Here is a 13,281-nt window from a genome sequence, read left to right as displayed (position 1 = left end):
GCTCTTTGAGAGATAGCAGATAATGTATGATCACTGTGCTGTTTATAGGTAGGTTTGCTTCATAGAGTCATAGAACTGGAAGGGACCTCGAGAGGTCATCTAGTCCAGTCCCCTGCACTCAAGGCAGGACTAATTATCTAGATCAGTGTTTCCCAAACTTGGGATGCTTGTGTAGGGAAAGCCCCTAGCAGGCCCGGCCGGTTTGTTTACCTGCCTGCTTCCTCCCATCCACAAAGCTTGTTGTCCTATCAAAGAAAGCTTGTTGTCCTGTCAAAGAAAGCTGCCAGGTTGGTTTGAAATGATTTCCTGTAGGTTTAGGCCCACATTTGTAGAATATTATAAACTATTAATTTGTTTTGTGTTTATGCTAGTAATTCATTTTAATCACTCAAATTTTCTATTTCAAAATAACGTCTATGTCCTGTGAGCCATCCTTTTTTCTGTATGTTTCTTCTTTTCATTATTTTTGTTCCAAAATGTGGAGTTTTAGAAAGCAGGTACCCATGCAAGGTTAATGTTTTGAAGTCATTTGTAGTCCATAAAATCATATTTTAAGGCCATAGGGAACCATGGTGATTATTTAATTTGATTTGCCTAACACGGGCCACAAACAAGCGCTGGTATAGAAGTGTGCATATGCACATGGAGCCAACCTAATTCACGACAGCTCATTTTGGAGCACTTCAGTTCTGTGTTACTACTATCTTCAGGACTTCTTCTAAGTAAAAGAGTTGTTCTCGGAGAAGTCATGGAAGATTTGGAGAACTTCAGGTCTTAACCCCTCAGGTTGAGAGAGATAAAGAACAAGGCCAAGAGCCCTACTAAATATTGTGCCATGGCAGCCCTCCAACATGCCATATGTTAGGTCGTCCCTTTTTGAAATCTTGTATGACTGTAGGAGATTGTTTCCGAAACTCTGGTGCGTGACACCTCCGGAAAAATTCTAGAATATTGTATATTGTGTGAGGAGATATTGAAGGACATCTTGTGTGTGTTGCCTGTGATATCTTTGCATGGGGAGATTTTGCAGGATGGGATGAGAGGGAGAAAGCCACTGATGGTTTTCTTCTTTTTTATTGTTTTTTAAAGTAAGGTGGTGTTTTATAACTGAGGAAAAGGATCAAAGTTTGTGAGGGCAAATAGGAAATATATAAATACACTTTAAGAAAGTAATATAACAGTAGTTTAATAATATAATGAAATTTATATATGAATTTATACACAGATTGGAGTTAAATTGCTTTCTTTATACACACTTCCTCTTTATTGTATAGGATGGAAGCTAGTGGTTTCTAATAGCCACACATAATCCAGGACCTGGAAGTGTTCACAAACTCCTTCCATCTGCATAGGGATTAGCACATGAAAACAAACTGAAAATGTAAAGAAGATAAAATGACCGATTTGAAAACAAATATCACTTTAGGTTTCTATTGTCAGTAATATAATTAAGTAAAAATTGATTGTAAACATATTTTTTAGTTTAACAGAATCCCTTTAATTGATATTCATCACACACATGCTTAAATGCCGAGTCCCTTAGCAGTATACAAGACCTTTTAAGAATCATGATTTCCAAAATAACAGTTGACTTTCACAATATTTTTGTGTGATAAAAATAAGGAAAGAGATTATCAATTTAATTTTAGAAGTTCTAAGAGTTTATATTTCAGAAGTGGTTACCATGCACTCTCTGTGCTTAAGATGACCATATTTTCAAATTCAAAAACTGGGAAACTTTTGTAATAACTTTTTTTTTTCAGGTGACAAAACCTTAAATTCCCTTTAAAAGATAATAGAATGCTTCCCCCTCTTCCCCTGCCCACCCTCATGTGTGCTGAGGTTACTATTACCAGCTTCTGACCCAACAGTGACATCTGCTTGTTTTTTCAGAGCAAATAATTTTTTTTCAGGGAAAATTCTACTTGGTGTAATAATATGCCATGAACATTTATTCTGTATTTATTAAAAAAAAACCTTTTTGACTAATGAAATGAAAAACTGGGATATTTCATCTGTCCCAAAAAGATATCCTGGGATATCATATGGAAAAATGGTGCAATCCCAATAAAACTAAATCACATGATTGATATACCCATAGTGTATAAGCAGTAGGAGAGAACAGCCTGTTTTCTACTCCTCTCCCTCTGTTATGGCTCTTTTGAAGGTACCTACCGCCTCCATTTAGTTAAACAGCCACTCCTTGATAATATGTAGCAAGCTAGCGATGAGAAAATATCAGTCAAAGGAGTTTATTATTAGAGCTAAGAAAGAGATAAAGAATATAAGTATCAAACCTCAAAGTTTGTCTGGAGAGATTTTCTGCTGACAAACCAAGTTTTGTCTGCTCGAATAATCCAGCTGAATGCTAAATTCTAAGATGTAGTTTCTTCATAAATATAACAGTATCCCACGTGAAATAGTGAAAAGACCTATTAATTGAGTGGCACACTTAGGAAATAAGGCAATGTGCACAGTCAGAACTAATCAGTGATCATTACATAAAGCTGTGTTGTTTATTCAGTGTTGTTTGGTACTTCTAGAATATTATCTTTTACTCAATATGAATTTTATGTACATACATACAGAGTATGACAAGTTAGGGTAGAATAGCTTGTCACTCCATGTTTAAAACAGAAGTCACATTTTCATGGAACACTGGAGATAATAGAGGGTCTATGATATGGGTGAACTTTCTGACATTGCTTCAAATGATTAAAATACACTGAAGGGCAGAGTTAAACTGATCAGCACAACGGGCACATTTTTGAGGCGCTCCAGCTCTGAGTTTAATGTAGGAATTTTCTTCCCTTGGATACAGATACCATGTGAGTAAAAATCATTCTAAGTTTTACAAAGGTTGTAGTAGCCAATTATATAGTGGCTTAAGGCAGCTACTAACCAGAGAATATAAAATTGGTTCAGCTATGTGTTCTTGCTTAAACTCAAGAAGGTGCTCTGGCCTATTTTGGATGGCAGAAGCCTGAGTCATATTACTGTATGAATTTCACTCCAGTGATGTCTCTCTATAATCTGCTTTAGCGCTGCAGACTCCGGTCCAGTGAACTACATAATACATTGCAGACTTTCACTAGCAACAAGAGCTAATCAAAATGTTTCAGTGTTTTCCCTATTAAAACATGCCATGTTGTTGAAACTGAAATCTTTCACAGAAATGCATTGGTTTCAATGAAAATTTTATTAGGACAATTTCTCAGATACAGGACGGAATTTTTAGTTAGAGACATACCCCAGAATAGCCAAGTGATCAGAGCACTTTGGATGTGGAACACCAGGTTCAAGTCCTTGTTCTGCCTGATTCACAGGATGGACTTGAACCTGGGGCACACATACCTCAGCTGAGTGCTCTAAACCACAGGGCTATTGGCTGTTCTGAGGTGGTTCTCTTGTGAGGGTTTTTTTTCTTTTTTTCCCCATAAATTTTTGAACAATTGTGTTTTCATTCTGCATTGGAATGAAAACAAATTTCAAAACTACAGAATTCTTGTTTTCTGGCCAGCCTTACTAGCAGCCTTCGACTGTGAATGTCCACAAAGAACATACTGTATGTGATGAAGAAAGGAGGTCCTCTGGTAAGGTCTTGCTAAAAGGATATGTTGCATATTTAAACACTTTTAGTATTCTTTTCTTTCATTCATGACAAAAACAAAAAAACAAAAAAACTACATTTGGCAACAAGGATCAGCTGACTCCAAGTAACTCAGCGCTAAATCTCTGTGCACAAAATCTCTAACCTATCAAAAGCAAACACAGAACCCACAGCACTACAGTGAACCCTGAAAGCATTTCTTACCTCAAAGGACCAGGACTGTGACAGGTGAGGAAAAAAATATTGTTGGAAGGCCTATATTTTAGCTGAAATAACAAACCCCAGACTAAAAGCGGGGGGGGGGGGGGGACGGGACAATAGACAGACCAGATACTGAAGTAAAGCACACAACACAGCAATATATAGGTAATTACAAAAAAATGCCAAATGCCATTAACCAGATAAAAGAACAAAGTGAGAGTACAGGGGGCAGATACCTTTAAAGCCTGGTTCTACTCTGAAAAAGTACTCTAAAACAGTTAGAATTAATTTTATGTTTGTGTGTCATATTAAATATGCACAGTTTACACACACACAATTTTCCCCCCTTAACTACCAGTCCTACAAACTCATCTGGGCTCTGAGAGGCATGCTGGGTTCTTTCCTTCTCATGGATCATCACTAGTACCAAAGATTCTACAGTCAACTGATATATCCTTACCCAGATTTGCTAATCCCTTTTTCATCAAACCCCACTGGAGTTCCAGAGGTGTAACTGAGTGAGGGCATACTTTTTGTCCATGTAATGATTATGCATGAGAAGCAAAGATGGAGTTTGCTGTGCTATCATTCAGAGGCTAAGTACCAATAATTCAGCTTTCCCTTCCCATCCTGTTTCTGTGAGACTAGAATTCTGAGTTTGAGGTTGGGTTAGGAAGTATGGGGAAGACCTCTGCACCTGAACAGAGGTTTTCTGACCTTGTAGGTGGACAGTTTCTGAGCCTGGGGCAGGAATGTGTGAAAGCCAGGGGTTTCTGAGCTCTGCGGAGAGATGCAGAGTTTGCTCTGAGCTTTGGGCAGATGGGTAGAAAATATGTGGGGGGGAGTTCTCAGCTGTGGGAAGGGAGATATTTTTACCTGGGAGGAAGCTTCTGAGCAGTGGGAGGAAGCCGAGGGGACATGGGTGATATCTGAATTGGTAGGGAGATGGGTTGGTGTCAGCTTGCTGTATAAGTAGGTGTGGGTGAAGACAGTCAGGAGTGAAAGGGGGATAGTAGAGTAGAGGGAAGGAGTGGAAGGGCAATAATAGCGGAAAACAGTCAAGTGAAAAGTGCACCTCTGACCCTTGCTGGTCTCTTCAAGTGCATCTCCTCTCAGGTATTGAGCCTCAAGCTTCCACCTGTCTCTCAGGATGGAGTCACATGATTCTCTCACTGTCAGACTAGATCCTGGGCTGCAGTGCCCCATTTATCTGTTGTGATTACCTCCACAGGCCTGACATAAGTTAAGTACCTGCAGTTCTCTTCCCTCCAAGAGCAATTACAGAGGTAACCAGTGACCTGACAATCTTCTTAAAGCAAAGTATTATTTAATTGGAACCAAAGCAGTTCAGAGAAAAAGATGTGTTAAAACAATAAATAGACTATACATGTCTAGCTTACTGGGTATCTATGTATCTTCCACATGGAGATCCTGGTATGTCTGGTGATGCAGCTGCCTTTTTATATTCTCTGCCATGTGGCTTTTACATCCTTTGTCCTAAACACATGCTCACAGCACATGGGCATGGAAAAGTATTTGGAGTCTCCTGTCCCTAGGCATGTCCCTAAAAGTCCTGCTGACTGATATGCACAGCCCCTAGCTTCTCTCAATGGGTTTATTGTACAGCTGATTTTTCCCTTGTCAGGCCATCAAGCAGGCTGGAGAGTGCTGATGCCTATCTTTCTTGGGGTGTCACCCAGATGCATAGCACAAGTTTGAGATATCAATATACCACACATATTTATAACTCATGATACAGAGATGATATATACATATAAAGTAAGCTTACTATATTTAGCAAATCATAACTTTTCAGGTGATACCTTACATGGCATATCTTGTATAAGATTCATTGCAATTTTGTAATCTTGGTATCAATAATATTATAAATAGTCACCCATATTCCATACAGCTTGCACCAGTTTCCTAAATTCCACCTGTAAATCAACAAGCAGCCAATGCAGATTACTGAGTACTAGTGTCATGTACTCATAGCAAGATACATAAAGTGACAAGTGGGACACTGTCTCCTATACACCACTTTCAGTTTTCAAGTAGAAGTAAATTATAGCCCTATACATAATATCAAGCAATAATCTAATTTTCAAATACAAAGGCATAAATGACAGTGTGGGTCGCATCCAAGAGTCATTGCATGTCATGACTCGATGCAGTTTAGAAAAAAGTCATCCTGGTCACTGGACTCACAGCATTTGCTACGCAAACAAAACCCCAAGATTGAACTAAAAATGTTAATACTTCTCATAATTACTGTAATAGATGCTTCTGAAAATGGGCAGTTTGGACTGTCATTGTACTCTACATACAATGACTAATAGCAATAATAGAACCTAGCTCTTATTACATAATTGTCTGTCTTTGATCAGCTGCTTATACTAGTCGATAATTGTCTCTAGTTGATTGTTGTAATAGAACTTGCTTTTGTTCTGGTATCATCTGCTTTTGATTTATGTCTGGAGTGATATACAGTGTGTTTGTATTTTAACTGTATTTTTATGGCACTCTAATATCCTGTCATCTGAACTGGATTTTTTAAGAGAACAATCATTGTATCAGCATTTACCTGTCATTAATGAGGATGAAGATTCAGTCTCCTCCGTGATTAAACAAAATAGCTGCTTTGATACTTTTTGCCTCCCATAGACAGCTCTAAACTTGCCATTGCAGCATCTTGCAGGAACTCTCAGTAAGCTCTTCTTCTCCACCTCTCTTAAAATGTCACCCTCCCCCTCACACACACAATGCCAAAAATCCATTAAAGAAGATGGGCCAGAGATTCTTTCCAACACTGAAATATACTCAGCACAGGGGGGAGATGGAGATTCATCAGGTTACTGCTTCCTGATTCTCAAGGGTCTTCGCCCAATCCTTATGTAAGTGGGCCATATGCCAACTGAGTATTGAAATAGTGGAATAGAGGTATGCCCTGCCACTCATACTCCAATGCCAAGAAGTGGGGACAATTGACATTGGAGTCACCCTAACTGGTTTTATGAGAATTACCCACCATTGCAGCCCAAATATGCCCACTTCGCACCCACTTAAGTGGTGCACAAGTGGAGCTGAGAATCTGGCCCAATAACTCTTCCTAGTTTGAAAATTAATGTTTACAAATTTATTGCTTTTGTTGCAACGCCCTTGACCCTAATGAGGCACACACATTAATTTATCACTGGCTGCCTTGTGTTTAGCAGAGTTCTAGTCAAAGAGGCCTATTTGATACTTGGTTTTCTATATATGTACATTCAAACCATTCAACTCTTTATTGCTTTAGGAAAGATGGCTGTAGTCCCACTGACCTATACTCTCTTCCATCCTTGCAGGTTTCTAGGCTTTGAAAGTCTTTGTTGTATTTCAAAAAGTGGAAGGAATACAATTTTTTCAAAAATTTCTGTAGTCTTTAAATTAATTTTCCATTGTATTTCTTGGTGCTGAATTAAATATCAGACAACAGAAGCTATCTTGGCGAATAATGCAAATACAAAACAACCACATATGCTATTAGGTAACAAGAAGTTAGGCATATGAGGAATATGACTTTTGTGTTAAAGTTACCAATCTTTGAAGGCATGAAAGATAAGGAAAATTTGAATATGTTTCAATAGCTATATTGCTGTAAATCTGCCAAATTGCGATAACTGTTAACCTCTTGTTGTAAATTTGAGGTTATATCTTGTTACTAAAAATAATGTTTAAACTTGACACTTTTATTCCAAAGATTTCACAACACTTTATAATGAAAAGTTTATATTGTCATCACCATTTTGCAGATGGAGAAACTAAGGAATAGAAAAGTGTAGTGACTTGTATATGGTGAGACCCTGGCAGTGGGGAACCAAACCTAGGTCTTCTGATTTCCAACCTGTGTCCTAATCCTGTGGAACCTGTCCACTAATTAAAGTGGAACTAGAAGATGTAATTTAACAGTGAGAGCAAACTTCATGAAAAATAAGATTATTTTCTGTATAACAGCTCATGTCCAAGGGTAAATATAATCTTATTCCTGCAACATGTTATTTGATTTTTTACTTTAAAACATTACATACATTGGGCAGTGATTGGTGGTTTTTTTCCATGTGAACAGGTAGAGGCAAAACTAACCTCTCCCCCATAACTACCATAATGAAATAAAAAAAATAGATGCAATAAAAAGTATACTAATACTAATTTTGAGGTTTAATGAGTTACAAATAGAAAACTCGTAAAATTAAGATGAACTGCAGGGCAGGGAAGGCACACACAAAAACAAAGCTATAGATAAAATATTAACACCAAAGTCTGCTTTTATGTATGCCACCAATGCCTATCTAGTTCGAAATGTAGATGTTTGATAGTTGCATCAGCTCTGTTGCCAAGGTGAAGTACACAATTATTATAGTGCTGCTGAAATAATTACGATCACCTTGTTTTTAATCTTTCCCTGTAGGATTTTGGAGATGATGGGTCCTTGTACATTACTAAGGTTACCACAACTCACATGGGAAATTACAGATGCTATGCTGATGGCTATGATAATCTCTATCAGACTCATATCGTCCAAGTAAATGGTAAGGAAAGAAGTTCTAATTGCCAGTTGTAGGGCAGTCTCTGGATATTATTTGGTAGATTTTTTTTTCAGTTATTTAACTTCATATTACAGCTGAATACAATAGTAGATACAGCAGGCAATATGTTTTCGTTAATAGCTTTTCTTCTGTATAAAAGATTGCAGGAAAACAAAATATAATCACAGTATTTAGTGATCCTACATAAATAATATTTATTAAAAAGAATAATAAAAAAAACAAACATTTTTTTTCTGTACACCAATCCCTTAACATTGTTAGTGCACATTATTACCATGCTATTTGTACAATAGGTATTTATGAAAAAGTAACTTTGAATAACAACATAATCATTATACTGCACAATCTGTGAAAAAATATGTTTGCAGCTCTATTTCTCTGCAAAAATATTAAGTATAATACAAATTGAAAAAAAAACACATTTGTTTTTAAAAAGGCGTAAGTGTTGAGCTTCAATTAATCTCCATGAGAATCACTGGCTTCTCTGTTTTTTTAAAAATCAAAGCATCTCTTTAGGTGCCTAATTGTGGTTTTTGGAGTACAAATTTAGGCTTTGGATTTTGAAAATCTTGTCCACAATATTCAAGGCCTTTGTCAGCATATAAAGCCCCATTCCTGTATTCCTTACTCAGGCAGAACCTCAACTGAAATCAGTACTAGTATCCTTAACATCTGCCCTTCCCTTGGCTTGCAAGACACTGTCCTCTCCTCATTCTCCTCCCACCTCTCAGGTTGTTCTTTCAAGTTATTTTTGAGTGGTCTTCCTCCACCTCATGGAGCTCAGTCCTTGCCTCCTTCTCTTTTTCTGTTTTATCGTTTCTTTGAAAGACTTCATCTGTGCTCATGGCTTCAATTTCCATGTTTATGATGATATTTACCTTTCCACTCTCAGATTTCAATATTCTTCATCCAATCCAATATTTTTGGTCAGGATTAAAGCTTTTAAAGTCTGTTTCTCTGTAATGTGGCCCTAGATGTCTGGCCAGCAGCCCAAAATTCCTTATCTTTCTGCTGAAGCCTACTCCATTCTCCCAGTCTTTGTTACTGTTGGTACCACTACTGTTCTCCTTTTTAGCTAGGCCCAAATTCTTGTCAACTTTGACGCTCCCTGTCTGTTCAGATCCATTGAACGTGTGTCCACTCCCTGACACTTCTTCTCTCAACTCTACAATATGACCTTTCTTCTCTGACCAGACATCTGTGATTCTCATCCATGCTCTCATTATTTCCTCCCTTGATAACTAAAATATTCTCACTGGCCTCCCTGATATCCACATTTGTCCATCCTATCCATAAAAAAATGCACCATTCCCTTGTCCTTCAGTCTGACTACATCCACCACCTCCACCTTTGCATTCCCCTGGTAACTCCACTTTCTCCATCACATCAAATTCAAGATTCTTGTTATTGCCCTAACTTAGTCTCTTCATGATCTTTCACTCTCACATTGTCTTCCCATTCCCTGTGTTCCTTCAGTGCTGTCAACCTTGAATGCCTATTTGTCCATATCTTCCACAAGTGTCTCCGTGTTTTCTTCCATGCAGCCTGTTGCAGGTTGAATGCCCTTCCTGCAGTAATGCATAAAACCACTAACCTTCCTCCTTGAAATCTCTCCTCAAGCTTTGAAGCCAACAAGAAGCCAGCCAATTAACTCTGGCTAAACTGAGGAGGAAATAGAGACAGCTGATATTTATTTAAAGACAAACATTAAACCTGAAATTTGAATACATAGCAAGGCTATGTAACTACATGGACATATTAGTGTTACCCTTATCATCATAGTGCTTAGCAGAATAGGGACCCTATCCTAATGAGGGGGTTTGGGTGTTATTATAGCACAATTAATAGTGTTGTGCAGTTCTTAATGTATGTCATTTGGACCCAATTTAGCACTCCTTACTCAGGCAAAACTCCTGTTGAAGTATGTGCAAGCTTTGCCTGAGTAAGCAATGCTAGCTGGTTCCTAAAATTTATACATCAATGGCCTGATTATCAAAGTACTGAGCACCTGCTTTGTTGCTGCTGCTGCTATTGTTGTTTATTATTTATATTGCTGTAGTGCCTCGAAGCCCTAGTCCCATTGTGCCAGGCACTGTACATGCATAGAACAAAGAGACGGTCCCTGCCCTGAAAAGCTAAGACAAGAGACAACAGATGAATGCAACAGATAGGCAGAGAGTGCCCAAGGAAACAATGAGATGTAACTTCTTCAACTCCCTTGACTTTAGTATGATTTGTTGGTGCTCAACACTTCTGATAATGAGGCCATAAAAATGCAGGACACTAGAGGTGGAAACCATTTCATGCTTTTCTTGGCTATCTTCAGAAAAGCACTTTTCTTTCAGAATGGGTGCTTATACAATAAAACATCCACAACTGAAATACTGATTTTTTTACACATTCTTGCAGTTGCAGGATATGTCCATCAGCATATTACTGTTACTGTGTGTTAGTCATTCAGAGCATATTGTAAATGTACATGGTGCTGAAGGCAATAGCTGCCTATGCTACTACATGTCACTATCAGATTATTTAAAGCTACCCAAGCAAATTGACTAGTCCGTTTTTTCTCTGCCCTGACAGCTGCTGCTCTAAGAGTCAGCACTGGAGTGACCCCTTCTCTCACAAGTTTGGATACTGTTTTTCTTTAGCCTGTCAGATCTAGGATCAGGTTAAAGTAATTCCTGATGGGAATTTAATGCCGAGGTTGGTGTGTTATCGTATTATATATGTGAACTGTACCACTATGTATTTAATGTAATAGCAAGAATATTGTCTATTTGAAGACACGGTTACACAATTATTTTGTTTCTGTTGTAGCATTATCTAATGAAACTGCATACTGATTAACCATTATAATTTGTATGTTGTAGTTAAATGGGATGAAAAACATTAAGTTTAATGTTCTGGTCAAATGAACAGCACTTCCATAGATTACATCTGTACATCTAAACTGTAATGTTCCTAGAGAGAGACAAGATAATCAGTACTCATAGGCTAGGATAATAACCAATTAATATAATGACACTAGTCTAACAGAAGAGTCAAAAGAAGGTTAATGAGATAGGGAGGCTTAGTTGATCTTAACATCTAGCGTGAGGGTACTATATATCTATATCTATATTGCATTCACCAGTTTGCCCAATCCTTAAACATTGCAAAAATATTTTATACTTTGGCTTATTTTGTGTATATCAGGATTAAACTCTAATTTTCTGAATTGGCGTATTAAGTGTTAAAAAAAATTAGTGAAGCCCTTATTTAAATAATACAGATAATCACTGCATAAAAATTTGCATATTATGGACAGAATACATTCTTTACTTTTTATGTAAATAATGTTTTATGTGAACATTAAGTATTTTAAGCCTTTTCTCATACATATAGTAAATAGACAACTCACCACAAAACAATGCTGGTGCAGGAATAATTATTTTACTGATTAATAATTCTTTGCACTTATGTAACACTTTACATTGTCAAAGTGTTATAGAATCATTAGATAATCCTAATAAGAGAATATTTAAATTCTTGCTGTTGAGCATAGGATTGATCCCTTTCATCCAAATGTTTCCATGGGTCCACACTCAATTTTCTCTGGTGAAATCAAGCTAAATTATATTGTCAGCATACAGTAGGTAAATCTATCACTACATGTTATGGGCCCAGTATTGTAGCTATTGGCTGTGTAATTGACAGTGCATGACTGGGGCCTGTACTAAATGAACATATATCACATTTGGAATCCTTAAAACTCCACATGTAAAATGTAATGGTTGAAGAATTCTTCCTCATGACATGGATTATTTCTAAACTGAGGGACTAAGATACAAGACTAACTAAACCTATTCAACAAAAATGGCTAAAGATTTGGCTCCACACTAAATGAATTATTCAGCATGGGAATGTTTTTGGCTGGTCATTGAAATCCTGCTTGATGGTGGAGAGCTCATGTAGCTGAGTCTTCCTGACTCAATAGATCATTCCCCACAATTCTGGATATGTCAAAAACTGAAATGGGCTATTCTTAATTCCTTTATGAAATATCTATTTTAAAAAACTTAATTTTTGTCAACAAAATTTCTTCTAAAATTTCTGTGATTTGATGATGATGAAATTGAGGGATTAATGTTGCCATAAAATTTTGAGCAGATTATTTAGATATTGGAGTATGTTTGCATGTTTTTAAGATCTGAAATGTTTCTATGTTGGAAACATTAATGATATGGGAGGGTTTTTTGTTTGTTTGTTTTTTGTTTTGGTGGCAAGAGATAATATGAAAATCATGAAGCCTGTTCTAGGACAATGATGGGGTGAATTGATTGCTTTTATAATATTTCAGACAAAGAGGCATTGGCTAGTTCACTAACCCATAACATATTTATAAAATCAGCCCCATAATTTTTGATTGAAAGCTTGCTTTAGTCACAAAAGAAAATAGTGCAAATAGAACACCACAAATGCCGTGGTGAGTTACCAGTATTATAAAGACATTTGTATTCATTCCATCAAACCTATTTCTAACCCTTTTTACAGCAGTTGTATGACTACACTGTGGAAGAACAATGGCAGAATTCTTTAAAACAAAAGCAAATAATGGCAGCAGCAAAACTTTTTTCAAAAAATCTAACTTTTTGATTGGTTTACTTGTGAGTGACCTTATGATTCACCTCCAATTCATTCTTGTTTTCTCCTGGAATAAAACAATTGTGGTGGGTCAGCTATTCATCCCAAATATCCCCAACCCACTGCTCTCAAAGTACCTACATCATGCAATTTTCCTACTTGAATCACAAGAGTTCAGTTAGTTCTCAAGATAACAGATCACACTTTGACGCTAGGGGAAAAAAATAGATTGTATCATAGAAGAGTTATTTTACTTCC

General features: G+C 37.1%; 1 protein-coding gene across 9 annotated transcripts in view; it reads left to right on the top strand.

Annotated features, from left to right (window-relative positions):
* FSTL5 (follistatin like 5) overlaps positions 1-13,281 on the top strand; it is a 561,575-nt gene that overhangs the window by 435,196 nt on the left and 113,098 nt on the right. For all 9 annotated transcript variants that reach the window (XM_073341502.1, XM_073341509.1, XM_073341503.1 and 6 more), the window contains one exon: positions 8,259-8,379. In XM_073341502.1, the coding sequence (XP_073197603.1) occupies positions 8,259-8,379 (121 nt within the window). The remainder of the gene's footprint in view (positions 1-8,258; positions 8,380-13,281) is intronic.

This window comes from Lepidochelys kempii, chromosome 4 (assembly GCF_965140265.1).
Source record: "Lepidochelys kempii isolate rLepKem1 chromosome 4, rLepKem1.hap2, whole genome shotgun sequence".
In the NCBI taxonomy this organism is placed as follows: domain Eukaryota; kingdom Metazoa; phylum Chordata; order Testudines; family Cheloniidae; genus Lepidochelys; species Lepidochelys kempii.
Note: the sequence above shows the minus strand (reverse complement) of the source record. Positions and strands in the feature narration are given on the sequence as shown.